Source organism: Cloeon dipterum, chromosome 1, assembly GCF_949628265.1.
Source record: "Cloeon dipterum chromosome 1, ieCloDipt1.1, whole genome shotgun sequence".
Classification (NCBI taxonomy): Eukaryota; Metazoa; Arthropoda; class Insecta; order Ephemeroptera; family Baetidae; genus Cloeon; species Cloeon dipterum.
In genome coordinates this window covers 6,113,007-6,131,107 of record NC_088786.1, presented here as the reverse complement: position 1 = coordinate 6,131,107, position 18,101 = coordinate 6,113,007, and the positions used below count along the sequence as shown (strand labels likewise).

General features: G+C 34.6%; 1 protein-coding gene across 1 annotated transcript; it reads left to right on the top strand.

Moving 5' to 3' along the window:
* Nucleotides 1-1,000: 1,000 nt before the first annotated feature.
* On the top strand, nt 1,001-18,034 carry LOC135948288 (O-acyltransferase like protein-like). Its single transcript, XM_065497496.1, has 12 exons — nt 1,001-1,254; nt 10,639-10,814; nt 11,700-11,893; nt 12,353-12,471; nt 12,526-12,648; nt 12,765-12,935; nt 13,395-13,488; nt 13,547-13,663; nt 13,726-13,891; nt 14,426-14,505; nt 15,685-16,228; nt 17,443-18,034. Exons 1-12 carry the CDS (start codon nt 1,047-1,049, stop codon nt 17,608-17,610), a joined length of 2,160 nt encoding a protein of 719 aa, XP_065353568.1. The 5' UTR covers nt 1,001-1,046; the 3' UTR covers nt 17,611-18,034.
* The last annotated feature ends 67 nt before the right edge of the window (nt 18,035-18,101 follow it).

Genomic DNA, 18,101 nt, shown 5'->3' with positions numbered 1-18,101 from the left:
GAACCATGCATTGGCAACAAGGATGTTAACAAGTTTTAGTTTTATCACCATTATTTACAATCTAGATATAGGTTCATATTTTGTCTCTTATTCTGAACAGAGTCCGAAATGACTTTATTTTTTCCACAGCGTGGCGTCCTTTCTCATATACCTTTTAATATTCCAACTCATGCCCGGTCATCATTTTGAATTTATTTTCAACTATGTTTGATATAATTAATTACATATAATCGTTATATAATTATTTTTTACTTTTATTAAATATTTCTGTTGGCTCAATTATTTTTAAATGTAAATATTAAATATGATTGTGGAATGCGAGCATAAAAATATTAATTAAATCAAACAAAGCTATACATAAAAACATTCTAATAAAATTAGTTTGAAAAGCGTGTGGTAAAAATATGAAGTTTTTTTTACTTTCTAAGCTGTGACCTGACTAGTTTGACACAAGCAAGTAAGTCTACAAATTCTATTAATTTAAACAAATAATGATAACGTATTAATAACGTAAGTTGTACACGATTGTGTTTAATAAACGATTTAATTGTAAATTAAGAACAAAAAGTTATTCTTCAATATTTTGCGAAAAAAAATCAAAATCGTTATAAATATAAAAGAGCCCAATTTGCCTAACAATTCGACACTTAAAATTAGTAGTTTGGTGAAAATTTCTTCATTCAAGATACTTCCTTGTGAGCAGAAGGAAGAGTGAAAATATTTCAACCTTAAAATTAGCTTTCAAAATTGGTACCAATGCGCAAACCCTGATTTTATATCTTAATTCGTTGGTAATTGCAGCGAGATGCTCGATTAAACGAAAAAATCACTCAAGGAAGCAGATTTTACTGCACGCGTCAGTCACCGCAGCCCGTAATATATGCACACACATACACACACTCACACACGTACGCGCTAAGAGGCGAAGGACCACTTGCGCTTATTTTCCTCAACGTATGTTTTCGGGCGCGGAGAGAGAGTGAAAGCATCTCTCGTCCGCGGCTGCTGCTCATTGTCAGTTTCGGTCCGGACGCGCTGCTGCGAACATGTTGGCGCCGCCGGTGTTGTTGTCTTTAGTTGTGGCGGCGTCGTTAACGACGCTCGCCGGCGCCGACCTCGGCGCCCTGCTGCACGTGTGGGATCCCGCGGCGCCGCTCGCCTGGCCCGACGTCGGCCCCGTGGCCCCCGACTGCCTCAGGCAAATGCGCAGACTCGCCCTCGCCCTCAACGCTGCTCAACCCTGGGCTGAGAAAAGTCAGTTTCAATTTTTTTTCTCAATAATGATTACATTGCAAACTGTTGACAAGTGCGAAGCAGGTTTGAAATATTAAAAAAAATCAAATGAGAGAATTTTAATTTAAAATTTTATGACATTTAAATTGTTGAATAGTTATCCTGCACTGATTTACGAACAGTGAGGTTTAGAGAGGAAAAGATTAAACAGCCAATCTCTTCCATCCGAGAGCTCTTTGAAATTTGATATCCTTTCAAAGTTAGTAATGTCTGATTTGAAAAATCTATCATTATAAACAAATATACTGACAATCATCAAAATTTCCAGCCTTTTTTTAACCAGATTTAAAATACGAGTATTTAATATATTGGTTTTAAGTCTATTTTTAACAGTTAAATTTAAAATTTTAAAAACAAACCAAATAAGGACCATCATTTTGGTAAGAACGCAGGCATCTTGTGTTAGTTCCGCAGGTTTCTTACGTTTCTTGCGAAAGTTTTCTTTCAAAGAAATTCCCTGCCTATTTACAAATAAAATTTTATTGAATTTTTTCATGTAAATCTTGCTGAAATTGAAAAAATTATTTAAATTTTGATAAAATGAATTCTTATCAGAAATTCATTCAGATTGCTTTCGTGAAAACGCCGGTTTCATTGTTGTTCATACTCTGATAATTTCAACACTCGCTCTCGAAAATCGCATGCGCCTCGCTAATAAAAATTAAAAGTGAATAACGACGTGACTTGCTCGTGTCGCGCCTCACGAAAATTTTAGTTCTAATGCAAGAAAAAGCCCTTTTCATCGACACTTTCGATTTCATTCAATTTTGAAACAAATTCGAATGACAGGAGACTTTTAGTGACATGTGCGTTGCGAAACCAGACGGTGAAATTCGTAAAAGATATCACTCGGACGAGGCTAATTTATTTGGCTTTCTAAAAATCTATATCGTTTGGGTCGAACGGTCAGCACCAATTGGGGAAAAAGAAAGGATGTTTAGACTATTTTTTTAATTACGTTTCTTCCCACGGCTCGAGTGGAAGTGATTTTTTTTATAAAAATTTTAATTTTAATTATGACATTTTATTGACCAAGCAATTATACAAAATCTGTGTCCCGTGATAAAAGCTGATTCTGGATATTTATCTTTGATCTTTATTGCAAAAACGCAATTGGCCTTCAGAAAAAAGAAAACAACGCCCAAATCAGGATACTGTTCAGGAACAGAAGCAAGAGAAATATTCACGTGTCGGCGTGCTGGTTAACAATAGACTATGAGATGGAATTGCAAGCGTCAGTGCAAAGGTTAATTTCGCTTTATTTATCATTTATTAATTTAAAAATCTTCCTCGTATTACTAAAATGAACCACACAGGCCTCGATTGGGTGGTAAGAAGTTTCTTCTAAATTAATTTAGCAGTTTTAGTTGCACCGAAAACCATGATAATTTATTATTAAATATGCTACAAAAATCACAATTCATTGAACAATTTTTCCTTCTCAAATATGACAGTTTGGAAAATATATATTATTAATGAAAAGATTTTAGAACATTTAATTAAAACAAAAAATAAGAAAATTAACATGTTGATGTCAAACAAAAAACTTACAGAACAAAATTCAAGCGTTTCGGTCATACGTCATCCTTTACGAGCAAATTAATTGCAAGTGCGAGAAGCATTTCACTTTTGCACGCGGTCATGCGCCCGGGAAGCAGATATTAAATGTTAATGCTGCCCAAACAAGTTTTTTCGCATGGATTTTTCACATAATGTCCAGATTTCTAGTTGGAACAGAATTGATTTCTATAGGCGAGAACTTGTTCCGTCCGTTTTGAGGCGCGTCGGAGGCGTCAAAATATAAATTTTCTCTCTTCGTCCCTGTGTGCTTCTCGTGCTAATCGAAAAGCAAACGCGTTTATCATCTTTGAATGTTCTAACTAGACTTTTCTTTCACCGCGAGTAGAACGCAGTTTGTTATTATTGCATGACGCATGCTTCGCAGAAGTGATTTCCTCTGGTCGACTTCTGTCAAATGAAGCAACAAATCTGCGCGAGCGTGAACAAAAAAATGCCTGCGGAATTTCTGCGAATGCAGGACCTAATTATTTTGGCTAGTGCAATTTTATTATTAGAACAGAAAAGTACCAATTTAATCCAGTTCTGAGAGCAATATCCAATATCTCTTCTCCCAGTGGACCAATTTAAAAAATAAGTTTTGTGCATTGGAAATTTAAGGCAATTGATCAAGGTCAAAGGTTATTACGTGCCATTTTCTGAAAATATAGGTGTTTATCGAAATTTTTGAACCAATGGCCATTCTATATTTAAAAAACTGGTGTTTTGAATTTTTAAAACTGTTGACCGCTAAATTTCAGGCTCTAATCGTCAGAATTGCAATAATCTGCTTACCGTTTATGAAATGATAGGGTTCAAAATTGTATTTTACAATGTGTAATTTCCGAAAACGTTGATTTTAAAGAACGAACAATTCATTTCAATTTTATTCGTAGCCAATTTAAAGAAAAATTTTATACCACCTGGAAAGCGTAGTTAAAAAACTAAAAACTAGATTAATTGGTGGGTAAATAAACATTGCCAATGACCGCCATTCAGATATTCGCAGATTTCAAATCGCAACCTTGGCCTCTGCGCCCGTCTAGCGGACACAATTTCCTATGGCGAAACGTTGCCAAACAAAACGAACACACCACCTGCTCCCGGCAAGGCTTGTACATATTTGAGCAAAAAGTCCAAGCCTGCTATTAAAACTAGAGAAAAAAAAACACGCAGTGCTCGCTCACGAATATATCATTAGTGGCATAATTAGCTCTATAAACTCTCTTTCGCCGACTTAAGATGGAGATTTCATAGAAATTGCATGATGCAAAATCAAAATTTTGTACCAAGAAAAGACCTAGGAATTATTTCATAATTTTTTATCTGTAAAAAATTATACTATTGAGCATAATGGTTCTGGATAATTACATATTTCCTTATTTCCGAAATTGAAAGATAACTGACCTGGCCTAAATTATAATTTTATTATATTTATTTTGTCTCGTGGAAAAATTCCTGCTGCCATCCAACAGAGTTTGAATATCAGAGGGAAAATTTTCGTCCTTCAAAGTTTTCGAATCATGCGGACGTTCAAATCTCGAATTTTGGACACTTTCTATGGCTGTAAATGCAGGGTAAAATTCTCTCTCCCTAATTTCCTGGAAAAATAACGTTTTAAAAATGACCCATCACGTTTTTCTAAAATATTTAAAATAATCAAATTAAATTTTGATTTTATGAAAAAGCGAACAAGATAAACGCTTGCGATTTTTCCAGAACATTTTTATGTTGGAAATTTTGGGCAAAAATAGAAGATCATTCGATTCCTCTCACTGAGCAGATTTAAAATATGTCAAGTTGATTGAAATCCGACCACAGTTTCGAGAAATTTTAGCAGCTTGAATTTTTTTAAAAATTTAAAATTATGGGGAGGCGTTGATTTAGCGAACCATAAATTACGGGAACAATTCCTTTGGCAAGTTGCTATCTTATAAATTCTTGTTCTTTTCCAAATTCGAAGGCATCTGGTAACTCTCTTCCACTTTGAGTCTCTTTAAAGTTGTGCAAATTTCTGTCAGCTGCAAAAGTCTTCTTTTCATCCGGAGAAATTAAAGCAAACATCTGATTCTCTAACGGTGAAAAACTGCTGTAGAAGCAAAAACCACATATATCCGACATTATATAATAAAAAGAGAGATTCTGGTGGCGGCCAACTGGTCCGCACACGCGCTCCAAAACTTTCCTTTGCGCCTAAAAGCAGAGCCTGAGTTAATAAATCCTTTTGTGCTTCCATCGTCTAATCAAGGAGGCCGAAAAACCGAGTTATAATCAACACGCAGAAAAAAATTAAAGAAGAAAGGACGTCTGCCCGGCTTCATCATAAAAATTCATTCGGTAATCTTACAGCGCATAGAGATGGAAAGTGGAGCTCTCGGCCAGTGTTACGTATTTATGAATGCCCGGGGCAGCAACAGGTCCACGACGACGGATATTGCGTGCTGCTGCTTTTACCAAACGAACCCACGGTGGTGGTACACAAAAAAAATTTAAGAAGTCAGCCTGATGACAGCTTTTCACGAGGTGATCGTTAATGCGAACTAGCGAAGGCTGCACTCGCTGCAGAATCGATTTAATTTTTGTATTTTTTATTATTAATAAATTATAGGAACTGAAAATTTGAGGATAATTAAAATGACAATGAGACATAAAGAACAGTCCTAATTTTTCTCCTTTTCAATTAAAAAATAATATTGGCATAAAATCCAGGAAACAATGGGAAAAACAAAGATCAGAATTTCTTTCACTGTTTATTTCAGTCACGCCATGATGCAAATCGCAACACACACGTTTTTAAATTATAGCCCTAAGCTTATTTTTAATTATAATTTTGCTCTCGTAAAAGCGTTCACATAACAGACCATAATTTTGCGGGCAAAATTTTAATTGAGACAATTCATAAGCTTGCCGGAGCATATGGTATGTTTGATGATGAAATTATGTGCCAACTTTAAACACAACCTTTGAGACGAATAATGAATGAAAACGCCGGATTTTTCACGTTAAAATGTCCCGCTTGTGTTCAAAAACCTGTTTTACTCTGTACTTAATCCTAACAGAACAGCGTAGAAAATTTCGTAACACAAAAATTACAGCTGTCAATCTCATTTCACTTTCCATTTCACACGTAATTTAAAATAAAATCAATGAAAAAATTATCATTGTGGATGCTGACGGTGCATCGGAGACGCGCTGCCGCGGCAGACACGTCTGGTCTGGCAATCGAGAATGAATGACAAACGAGAGGAAAGCAATAACCACGATGTTCTCACGCGGAACAAAACGGAATAGATATGCTCTGTCAGCGTGACTCCACGGCTTCTTTTCAGCTTTTTAAATGCCAATTTGCAATACCGACCGACCTACTGTCGCTTTAATGGCGATAATGGCACCCCATTCATTGATTCTGGATATATACATATGTTTGTTCGTCCTTTGTTGAGCATTTGACGGATTTTCATTACAGAAAAGAAAATACAGATGACGGTTTTTTGCGAAATTTGACTGCAAAATGAGTTTTTGATCGATTTTATCTGCAATTTTATGTTGCAATCTACATTATTCATCTGTTTAAAATTAATATAATCAAACCAGTTATTTTTTTAATATTTTGCCAATTTTTTAAATATATTTTTTGCTTGATTTCTTTTTTTCTCGTCTTATATTTTAAGAAAATTATTGAAGTAAAGTTGAAACAAATTATGTGATTCAAAATTGTACAGTTTGAGCAGGTTTTCTTGTGGGAAAGTCCCTAAATAAAAAAATACCTTCCGATCATTGAAGTCTCCGCTGCCAAAACTCCCAAAAATAGATTCCAGTTTCATGAATGTTTGGATTTGTTAAGGGGATGAATGATCAAATGCATTCCTATTACTGTTATTTTGTTTAAAATAATTTTTATATCACCAGCATATATACTAAAGATGGTCTACGCATTTTTTTCATCAATCGCGTCAGGTCCGAAAATGATGACTGTCTGTCAAAAATTAGAAAGCATTGAAAAATTTATAATTGACAAAAAAACAAATTATTTTTAAGCATTTTGAACAAACAATAAACCAATTATTAAATGTTTCGATTTTCTAATGTAAAAATTAAAATAGTTCAACAAGTTTTCCCGTCTGATTTCGATTTACTCTACAAAATCGGATTGAAATTGTGTTAAATCTGTTTTCATGCATTAAAAAACGACATGCAGCAGCCTGTCAGGACATGCAACTTAGAAAGCAATCACTTTTTCGCGTGGTTTTTCCTCTTGCCTCATAAATAATTTATGTGGGGGCATTTTTGCTTTAAAGTGGAGTTAAATCATTTTTAAAAACCAAGAAACTGACGGTGATGACACAGTTATAAGTTATAACGCAAACATCTCACCTATATCCATGGCCTAAAAACAACTATGATTAATCGCAATTAATTTAACAATTATTTATTACTCAATGAAATGAACGAGGAGAAAATTGACGTGTCATTCTTCGTTGGCTCATCTGAATATCTAACGCAGCATTTTATTAGTGCAATTTTTAAAGTAGGAAACGCCTTTGCCTTGAAAAGAATGTCGACGAAAAAATGCGCGCCTCCACTTTCCATCACCATGTGAGAGCAGAGTGCGTTTAAGTTACGCGAGGAAAAAAATATATATGCCTTTTCGCGCCGGGTACCTGCCCGTGTGCGAGATTTTTACTTTCATATTTGGCTGTTGGCTGCTCCGCTCACCTCTTGAAAATGAGGTGGATGCACGCATTGTCCAAAATTGCCTGCGAGTTGCGCAACGGCTGCGGTTCCGCTACCTCTTCTCATTCCGCCGGTTTGTTGCGCAAAATTGCCAAGGGCGAGGCGGAATCGGAACTGATGATGATCGATTTCAACACCACCGGATAAATAGGAAGTTTCGGGATTGCAATTGAAGTCTACATGCTTAAAATTCGGAAAATTCTCATTACATTTCCATTTAACTATTAGCTATAATATCTCTAGCAAAAATAAATTTAATTGAATTTTGTAATTAGATTGTGCCTAAACAAAATTATGTATTAATTTAAATTTTCATTTCAATTAATAAATTTAAAGTTGTTATAGTATATCGAATTTTTGCAATGTTAAAATGGCTTTAAAAATATTTAAAATAAAATATTAAAATTAATGTAAGTGATTTAACAACAATATTAAAGCAGTTTTATATGCTAAAAAATAAATATATATGGCAATTTACAAAGAAATTAACCACTTGTACTAACTGTGTAATCTTTTCTAAGAAATTGCTAAACTCTCACCTGTCTGTTGTTTTTGGAAAACTATAAACGCATTGCGGGTCAATTAGATTCGAAACGCACCAGTAAGAAAAGCTGCGTGCCGACTTGGCTGCATGATTTCCAGACTTACTTTTTCTGTTATAATTAAAATGCCAGTGAAGAACGCCTGTAGCATATTATGTAGTCCTTTTAAAAATTTAAAAAAAAAGGAAGACTTGAATAATTCCAGACAAAAAATGATTTCACTACTTAAATTAAGTTCCAATTGAATTTAAAATCTCTTCAATTTATTTACAAGATTGTACGGCAAGTACTGAAATAATTAAAAAATATTTAGAGCAGATGAGGATTTTTAGTAATACATTTGTTAAAATATTTCTAATCCCATCCTCCAAACGTTTCATTTTCCCATATTTTATTGATTATTAGAGGGTTTTTTTCTAGGCATACTCTCACTCTTGAATAAAAGGGGGAAAATATATCACACTTTTCCGTTTACACAGTTTTTATTTGAAAAAGCTTCAGTAAATTATTAAATTATAGTTTTTCCTGGCTTACATTCGAATTAGAAATTGGCATGCAAATAATACAAAAGCGAAAAAGCTTTTAGAAATCGTGTGGCTGATGAATAGAAAAAGGCCCTGCTGTTTTTTTATCTGAAGGGTGATCGCGGCGTACGAACTTTGTGACTCGAGAGGAATTAATCATGCACACGGCGGAGAAAGTGTGTGTGTGTCTGAATTTCTCTGAGCGAGAGACGCAATTTCGGAGGATTCGATTCAAAGCCAAGGTCCCACGTGTTCAAGGACACGATTTTGTAGGCTTTAAAATTGGAGTGATGCAACTATCTAATTATATGGGTAAAAATAGGCCAGAAATTGTAGCATGTCACGGTTCGTTCCTCTCACTGACACAAGGCGCGCTTCTTTTCCGCCTTTGGATGGATATCTCACATTGTGCTCCATTTACAAGAATTTATCTGACAAACATCATCGATTTATATCAGATTAACCTAAGGTGTTAATTACTTTTTTCCTGAAGAATCTATTAGCAAAGCTAAACCTGTTTTCACCGAAATTTCTAGAAGGATTTTGTAACCTACGTCCGTCACATTTTCAAAATAATGTCAAAATCTGATATATTGTTAGTTTTTAACAGGTGTGGTGTTTGTAGGTCAAGGAAGGAGTCACGAAAAAGTTGATTCTTGTCTGGCAAAAAATATTCATTACTTAAATAACTAGATCTTTAATCTTTCACTTTGTCCTGTGTCGTTAAAAATTTAATAGCGTATACGCACGCCCAACGCGGCGCTTTTACTACCGGTGGATAATTGGATATCCGGTGTGGCGAAAAATTAACAATTATCTAAGTCAAGAGCCCATAAGTTTCGCTCCAGAACGCAGGAACATATTCTCATTCAAACTTAACACTCGCTTTTTTAATTAAAAAGGCTAGGGAATGTGCTTGATTTTTCTGCACCAAAATAATAAATATAAATTAGTATAATCAGAAATTTCAGAATTATTGCTTTTTAATGGTTAAAGATTTAAAACGACTTTTTGATTTAATCAAAATATTAACAGACATTTGACCATTTTTTTAATTACTTTGAACAACATATTTTGAGCGTGTTTTTAACCTTTCAGGAGGTTTATCGCTTTTGCTTTTATTGACAGTTTTTCCCAAATTAATTTAAATTAGACTGGGAAGCTGATGTTTAGATAATTTTATGGCTTCAGCTAAGCGTTATTTTGAAATTATAAAAAAATATTTAATAGTTTGAATTTATAATGTGCAAAGCAACAATAAAAAAGGATTTAACGATAAAATTACTGTACATACCGGCAAATTTCACAGGCTTCTTGGTTTTGATTCATCTTGTCAGGTCAATCAAAGATTTTATTATCTCTTAAGGGCAAATAAAACCCCCTAATCCACGGGAACTTTAAATAACTTTTTGATTAAAATAAATATATACCATTTCAATTCATTGCAAAAAAATAAAAATTCAAACCCGGACAAAATCATAGCAAACACGTGATAAAAATGGGATTTTTGGAGTTTTTTCGGCTACCAATCAAATGAAAAAAAACGCAGAATTGATGCGAACAGACACTCTATAGTAGCAATTTAAATTGTGAAAGAATGCTTTTTAAAGACCATTATGTAAATTACGACTCTCGATTAATGCTCTGAGTAAATTAGGTGGGTTTAAAAATTGTCACAATCAGAAAAAATCAAATTACAATTTCTAAAATATATTTAATTTAATCTAAAATGTTAATGAACATTATTCTGGACAAAATATAAGTACTGGGTTTTGATTCAACACACAATTTTACTAGTTTTCCCCCCCGAAATATTGATTTTTTCATTTTGAATAATTAGTTCCTTTTTTACCAGTGAAATTGGTTAATAACTATTCGTTTTTAGCAAAACTGATGCCTTTTATTTGCACTAAGGAGAATCTACAAATAGTTGATTTATTCTTAAATTAATTTACAGAAATTATAATTTGTATTAAATTTTGTTTCAGTGTATGACTCGACGGGGCGGAGCAACTCTCGCTTCATGTTCGGCAGCGAGTACTGGCTGGGCTCTCGTCTCGAATGCGAGCTGATCAACCGGGATAAAACCGAAACGTCGGCGCCGCGAACCGTCTTCCGAATCGCCACCCTTTTGGTCAATTTGACGCAAGAGCTGACTCCCAGAGTGAGTTTCTTCTTCGTTGCATCAGCACACGTGGTCACGGGCAGTTTAACTCAAAACTCACTTTTGCCTGCGATCAGTCCTCCTCTTTTCGAAATATTTATTACATATACTCGAGGAAGCTGCCTTTTCGTGTATGTGGACAGCCCGGAATTATGATGTTACATACTCAAGAGCGTGAATTATATCACTAGATAGAGGCTTGAGAAACAAAACGTGCGTCCCACTTTTCGGACATTCCTTTCGATTACGCACGAAAAATATCACAATTTCTCTCTCGTCACAGCAACGACTTAATTCATCTAATGAATATGATTTCTCTCTCCTTGAACCCCACGCGGTTTGTACAGTGTGTCCGTTTATCCAGTCGTTTAAATTAAAAACTCAGGGGGAACAAATCTTTTCAAAACATTAATTTTTTTATTCAATTTTTGTCTTGTTTGTAGAGTGAGATTATGAAAGTAATTTGAATATTATCCTTCATGACCTCTATACGTCTGTGAACGCAATTTCTCCACGCTTTATTGATTAAATAAAATTGAATCCTGTTTAAAGTCAAATAAAAAATAAGCTCTGTGTGTATTATGAAATTGAAATTTTGTCATTTATTAAATTCGCAGTCTAAATTAAATCGGAAAAAGGGTTTAAATTTCTCCTGTTGGAGTTATAATATTTCTTAACACCGCACAGGCGCACAACGATTTTAAAATAGTGGATTTTCCTCTTTTAACTTTTAACACACATCTTCATTCCAAAATTCTCAAAGAGGGGCAGTTATTTCCAGAAAAAAAAACTAAACTGCGTCTTTTTGTCAATTTTCTACCCTTTTGTATAACCCTATCTTCCCAATTAACACGATAATTTTTTTAATTTTTATTTTGGGAATAGCCGAGAAAGGTTTCATTGGGTCTGTGTCTGCCGGCCGAGTGCGGAGCCCTGAGCCAAGTCAAGCAGCTGACGCAACTCATGATCTCACACACCGCCCCGAGGCAGGGACTCACCAGGGACATCCAGGTCCCCAGGGTGAGGAGTCTCCCTGGCGACTATACGCTTTTCGGTGACCCTGGATTCATTATCTTCTTGTAAGTAATTCAAGATAAATTAAAAATTGCATGCTAGATAAAAATTAATATTCAAATTTAAATTTTTTTAACAAATGTAATCATTTTTTAATATCATCAAATAATTGGCTATTCAAAATTCAAATTTTAAAATTTTTGCTGTTTTCACAAGAATTATGTCAAATTAATTTGCGCCTTTCTCCAGACCCTTTTCTCAATTTAAATTTTAAATTAGGTCTTGCAGAAATCTATCTATCGCTCTCTGTGGCTTAATGAAATAATTTTCTGGATGAAATTTTCTTAATTTAGTTGCTGCCATTTTTCCATTTTTAATTATATAAAAACAATGTAAATTGCAATTTTGTTTAACAATCGTCATAATCTTCCTAAAAGGTTAAATATTTTCATACAATTTTAAGAAAATATTTCCATCAGTTTTTTTTATATCTTTGCGCAAAATTAAACTTTCGCATCCTCTAGTGTTTTGTGCCTGGCGATATTGACATTGACCGTGATCGGAACGGCAATTGACCTGTACCAAGTGAGCAGGTCCAAAACACGCGTTGAGCCGTTCAGGCCGGACGAGAAGTGCAAAAAAGGTAAGCAAACACAAAACATTTCTCTAAGCAAATCATTTAATTTGTCTGAAAAAGGCGAGTGCAATGCCAACACGCTAGGTTACACGGCACAAGGCCCTGCGCCCATCGAAATTTCAGCCGAAGAACTAAAATGCAACAGCAAGAAAAAAAGCCTGCTCAAAAATTTCATCACCCAGAGTAAATATAAATAATTTGTTTTATTTATAGATCAATATTAATTGTTTTTATCTAAAACGGAGTTGTTTGAAAATAAAATATTTCCTTTTTTATAATTTTAACAATTGGAAAATCAGGTCGGGCCCTGGAAGTTCTGACTGCATTTTCGCTCAAACAAAACGTGCGGCGCTTTTTCTCTGTGAAGGAAAAGAGCGAAGGCTCGCTCACCACGGTGCACGGATTCCGCGTCTTTTCGCTCACCTGGGTCATCGCTTGCCATACATGTCTCTACACCTTCAGATTTTCAGGTCAGTATACGTAGAACACGGTAAAAAATGTTATCAAATATGTTATTTGCTTTTAATTCTGTAAATGTGTAAATTAGGTAAAAGGTATATTTTAATAAGCTTAACATTCAAATTATAATCTATTATGTACATTTTTGGTACTGAAATTATCTTCATGGATAACATTTATTTATATAAACAGATAAAAAAAATTATCTCAATTTATTTATCCTGAAATAAATAAAATTAAAATAATTCTAAAATTTAAAATATTATAGGGAAAACGCAAAATAAAGTTTTGTAATTATTTTAATTCAAAATGATTTAATTAAAGGTTCATATTTCAAATATTAATCAATAAATCATTTCAATCTTTAAGCATTTAACAAGAATTGTATTAAATGGGAAAAATAATTAGAATGTTTATAATTAAGCTAGTCAAAATACATGAAGTTTGAAAGTGCAAATAAAATGTTTCAGATAACCAAGCGTTCCGCACGCTCGTCGAGAAGGATTTTTTGTTTCAGTCGATCAGCAACGGCAACTTCTCGGTGGACACTTTCTTTTTCATTAGGTAAATGGTCCGGCAAGACGCGAAAAATTGCGAAATGTATCACGACGCTAATTTGCAGTGGTACCCTGATCGCCTACGTGTTCCTGAGGTCGCGCGACACCAAGAAGCCGTGCACCGAAAGCGTCGGCCGCAGCGTCTACACCTACGTCTGTTATTTCGTCTACAGATTCATTAGGTCAGTGCTGCTTTTTTATTGAGAAGACGTTAGAATTTCACTTTCGAATTAATTGCGAGCAGGCTGACGCCGCCGTACGTCGTGGCCCTGGCGCTAATTTCCTTCTCGACGCAGTGGCAGGCGAGCAACTCCGTTTTCGACCCTCCGACCTGGGACCACCTCACCTGTCCCAAGGTCTGGTGGAGGAATTTCCTCTACATCAACACCCTCTTCCCAGTCCAGCAAATGGTAATTTTTTTGTTATTTATTTAATTCGTTTAAGGGATTTAATATTAAAACGATTTAAAGTACTTGATGCATAATTTTTTTATGAAATTTGAAGTATATTTCTCAATGAATAGAAAGTTTGTAATATTTTAGTTTTATTTAGCTTTTTTGCCTTCTTTAGTTCGTCATTATTGTAGATTAATGGAAAATTAATAAAAAAGAAAACTCGCTTGCTTATATTGGATTAATTGAACAAATTTAAATCACATTAACACATTTTAATTTTCGTTTTATTATTTTGATGGTTAAAATTGGTTGAATTTTGTACTTTAATTTAGTCATTATGAATTTGATGTTGATTACATTGGCATTGATAATTTGTTTAATATTTGGAAAGAAATATCTAAAGAAAACATGATAAAATCAAGTATTTTTGACAAATATATCATTCTCAATAGACCATGTCAATGTTTATAACTGATTACAGATTTTACAAAAATTCTGGCACCAGGTGCAAAGGAGTGAATTATTGCATATTAAAATTTACAATTCTAGTGCATGATCTGGAGTTGGTATTTGGCGGCAGACACCCAATTCTACGTTGTTGGCACTGCTCTTCTCTTCATCTATTTAAGGTATGTATCCCCAATTTTTATAATATCTGTTTGGTATATTTTTTTTTCCAAGACAAACATTTTACAATTTTGATTCTAACATTAAAAGCTGAATAAAATGATTGAGAGATAACTGATCATAATTAATGCAAGGAGGATTTTTAATAATTAGCGATTTTATAAGTAGTGCATTTTTGTAAAAAAATCAAATTTTAAGCAAAATTAAAACTGCTCAAAATGTATATCATTTTTAGGTCGGTTTAATTTTATAAATTTTTATGAAATTTGAAATTTGTTAGATTTAAAGTGTAAGTTATATATTAATTTTGTTTTGGGATATTCTAGAATTTTTTTTTAAACCAAATATTGCTTGTGTACTATTCCTGATTCATAAAATTAATCTGCGTCTCCATAGCGAAAATATTAAGCCAGAGGAAAGTCAAGATTTCAAAGCTAATCATAAATTTTTACTGAATGTTAATTTTTCTGGCCAGTTAATTTTAATGTCGTTGAATTTGGCTCAAATTTAAAGTCACACGATTCGCGTAAATTTTTAAATAAAGATTGTAAATACTTTTTAATACACCATTTGCACATGCCCTAACTGATTAAAGCCGTCAATAGATGGCGCCACCGTATACTTAATAAATTTAATTTCAAAGCAATTTCTGCTGCGATTTCATACTCAAATCCTGCTGCTGTGCATTCTGCTTTTAGAATTAATGCTTTAGACTTGCTGGAAACCAAAATCAGTCCAGCCATTTGCCGTAGAAACGTCGGAAAAGATTTTCTATTTCAAAAAATAGATTTTCATGATACTACGGCGATTGGCTTAACTGCGATTTTGGCTTTCAGTACTTCAAAAGAAAGCATATTAAGTTAAGAATGCACAGTTTAAGGACTTAGTATGAAATTGCAGTGTAAATTCCTTAAATATCGAAATTATACGGTGGCGCCAACTGTTGGCGGTTTCGAACACTAAGGGCTTATATACAACTTGTGTGTATTAATATTATATCTTTTCCTAATTTCTTTCAGAACCAAGCTACTGCTTTTATAATTTTTTTTTCAATTTCTCTAAACAATTTAGCAATTTCTTGACTTCATGACCCTCGTTGATTTATGATTTTGATATTATTAAGATTAAAAAAAATTAATTATTATTTCTAATCAAAATATAATGGTATTTTAATTTTTTAGACGTCCACGTGTGGCGGTTTCGCTGGCGGGGGTGCTGCTGCTGGCGTCGTGGGCCGTGACGGGGACGATCAGCTACAGTCTGAAGCACCAGCCGAGCATCGAGCAGCCGTTCGAGGTGTTCGACGACCTGTACGACAAGCCGTGGACGCGTTTCGGGCCGTACCTGGTGGGCATGGGCGTCGGCTGGTTCCTCAGCGAGACGAACGGCGCGGTGAAGATGAGCCGCACCGTGGTGTGCGTCGGCTGGACGCTGGCCCTCAGCACCAACTTCGGCCTGGTGCACGCGCTCTACGGCCGGCTGCTCGGCACGGCCGCCTCTGCCGCCTACGTCGCCCTGTCGCACACCCTCTGGGCGGCCACCGTCGCCTGGATCCTGGTCGCCTGCACCGCCGGACACGGCGGCTGGGTGGCACGCATCCTCTCGGCCAAAATGCTCGTCCCCTTCAGCAGGGCCACCTACTGCGCCTACCTCGTCCACGCCGGCATCATCCAGTGGGTCTACTTCAACATGGACGCGCCCCTCATCATGAACAGGGACCTTGTCGTGAGTCAAATTTAAAACTGTTTTTTTTTTAATAGAAAATAAAGTATTTTAGCAATGATTTGATTTCGGCTTTTTTTTAACTATGCATGGCGAAATTTGGTAGAAAATCATTTAAACCAAAAAGGCCATTTTTTTAAATTTTTAATCTTGCAAAAATTTAAAAGGACTTTCAAGCCATGCATCCGCAACTTTTTCTTTGATCTCATTGTTTGAAACAAACAAGGTCAGACTGTCAGTACAATAAATTAAGTTATTTTTTTCTTTAAAATTTCGCTAAAGATATTTTTTTATTAAAAAAGAAAATAATTGCTATTGATGAAACATGAAACACTATAATAATGATGATGTAAAACGCAAATCTGCTTTAAATTATTTTTTTCTACCCGAAATAAAATGAAAATTGGCGTTGTGAATATTAAAAAAAATCTAATTTAACTCTGAGATTTAATTGCGTCTCAAAAATCAATACGCAAATTTATTTTAAATTTTCAAATAATTAAAATAAATCGGAAAAGATATATAAATTTGATTTCTTAGTGAGTTTAAGCAATTTTATATAAGTTGATTTTGAAGTGAGCTTAACCTTGCCACCAATTGCGAAAGCCCTGACACCAACAGATGGCGACACCATAATTTTCCTATATTAAGGAACAATTTTCCCAAAGCAAAGAGCAAAGTAGAGTAAAAAAATGCATGTTATTGTTTCCCATCATTTTGGAGAATTTTTCCTACTTTTATTTCGATTCTTGCAAATTTCGTCAACGCCTTCTAAAAGCGTCAGAATTGTATAAAAATCTGCTCACCAATAGACTCGTCTTGAGGTATTCATTCCCTTTCCTTTCAATTGCTATCTATAAATGAAATAAGACAAACTTTCAAAGCAGGCTTAACCACCCCACGAAAATAGCTTCAATCGAGGTCAACTCATTAGGAATTATTTTCAATCAGCCCTTTAAATTGAAAGATTTATTTTTAATCTTCAAAGTTAAATAAAATTCCAGCGGGTCGCAAAATCTAATTTTTCAGTCGTGAGATGGTTGAAAATGCTGTCTACGAACCAAATATTTTTGTGGCATTCTGATTTTTAGAACTCGAAATTAAGCGGGACGATATACATCTATATACAAAAAAATGAAAATATTGATGTTTTTAGTTTCAAAGTAGTTTTACAGTTTTATTTTTTAGTTTCTTTCTATGATTTAATTTCATTGCAGATTCAACTAATTTTCGGTTTCGTCTTGACGTCGTTTTTCGCGGGTATCGTGCTGTCCATCGTGGTGGAGGCGCCGGTCACGCGTCTTCTCTCTCTTCTTCTGCCCATCCGCGAAAAGACGCCCAAGCCGACGAACGCCATGCCGTGCACCTGCACCGAGACCCACTGAAAGAATAAAATGGGTGCAGAGACAGGGAGTGAAAGTGTGTGTATATTTCGGGAGTGCATGTCAATTATCGCGCGACACGAATATAGGAGATGAGAAATAAAACTCAAAAAACGTGTTCTGGATCACACGGAGCTTGTGGAATTATTGTAATTATTGCCGGTGTGACTTAACTCATTGGAAGACTGCTTCTTATGGAAAGATGGATTAGCTCTGCGCATAATTTGTAAATAATTTTTGCTCAACACAAATAAAGCACCGAGTGAAAGATTAAACTACATAATTTATATTTCTTTGACTAGATAGTTGTGTGCAAACATTTTGTGTTTTTTATAAAATAAAAAGACATCTTTTTTGTACAATAATATGTTGTTGCAACACGCTTTTGTTAGAACTTGCAAAATAAAAATAAATCTTTTTAAACGTACGACTGCTTCATTTTTTCATATTCCAAAATCCTTCCTGAAAAAAAAAACACTAATTTATATTGGAAT

Coding starts and splice junctions, on each gene's coding strand:
- LOC135948288 (XM_065497496.1), top strand. CDS start 1,047: ATGTTGGCGCCGCCGGTGTTGTTGTCTTTAGTTGTGGCGGCGTCGTTA. Junction 12,472..12,525: donor GGACGAGAAGTGCAAAAAAG/GTAAGCAAACAC, acceptor TGTCTGAAAAAG/GCGAGTGCAATGCCAACACG. Junction 16,229..17,442: donor TCATGAACAGGGACCTTGTC/GTGAGTCAAATT, acceptor ATTTCATTGCAG/ATTCAACTAATTTTCGGTTT.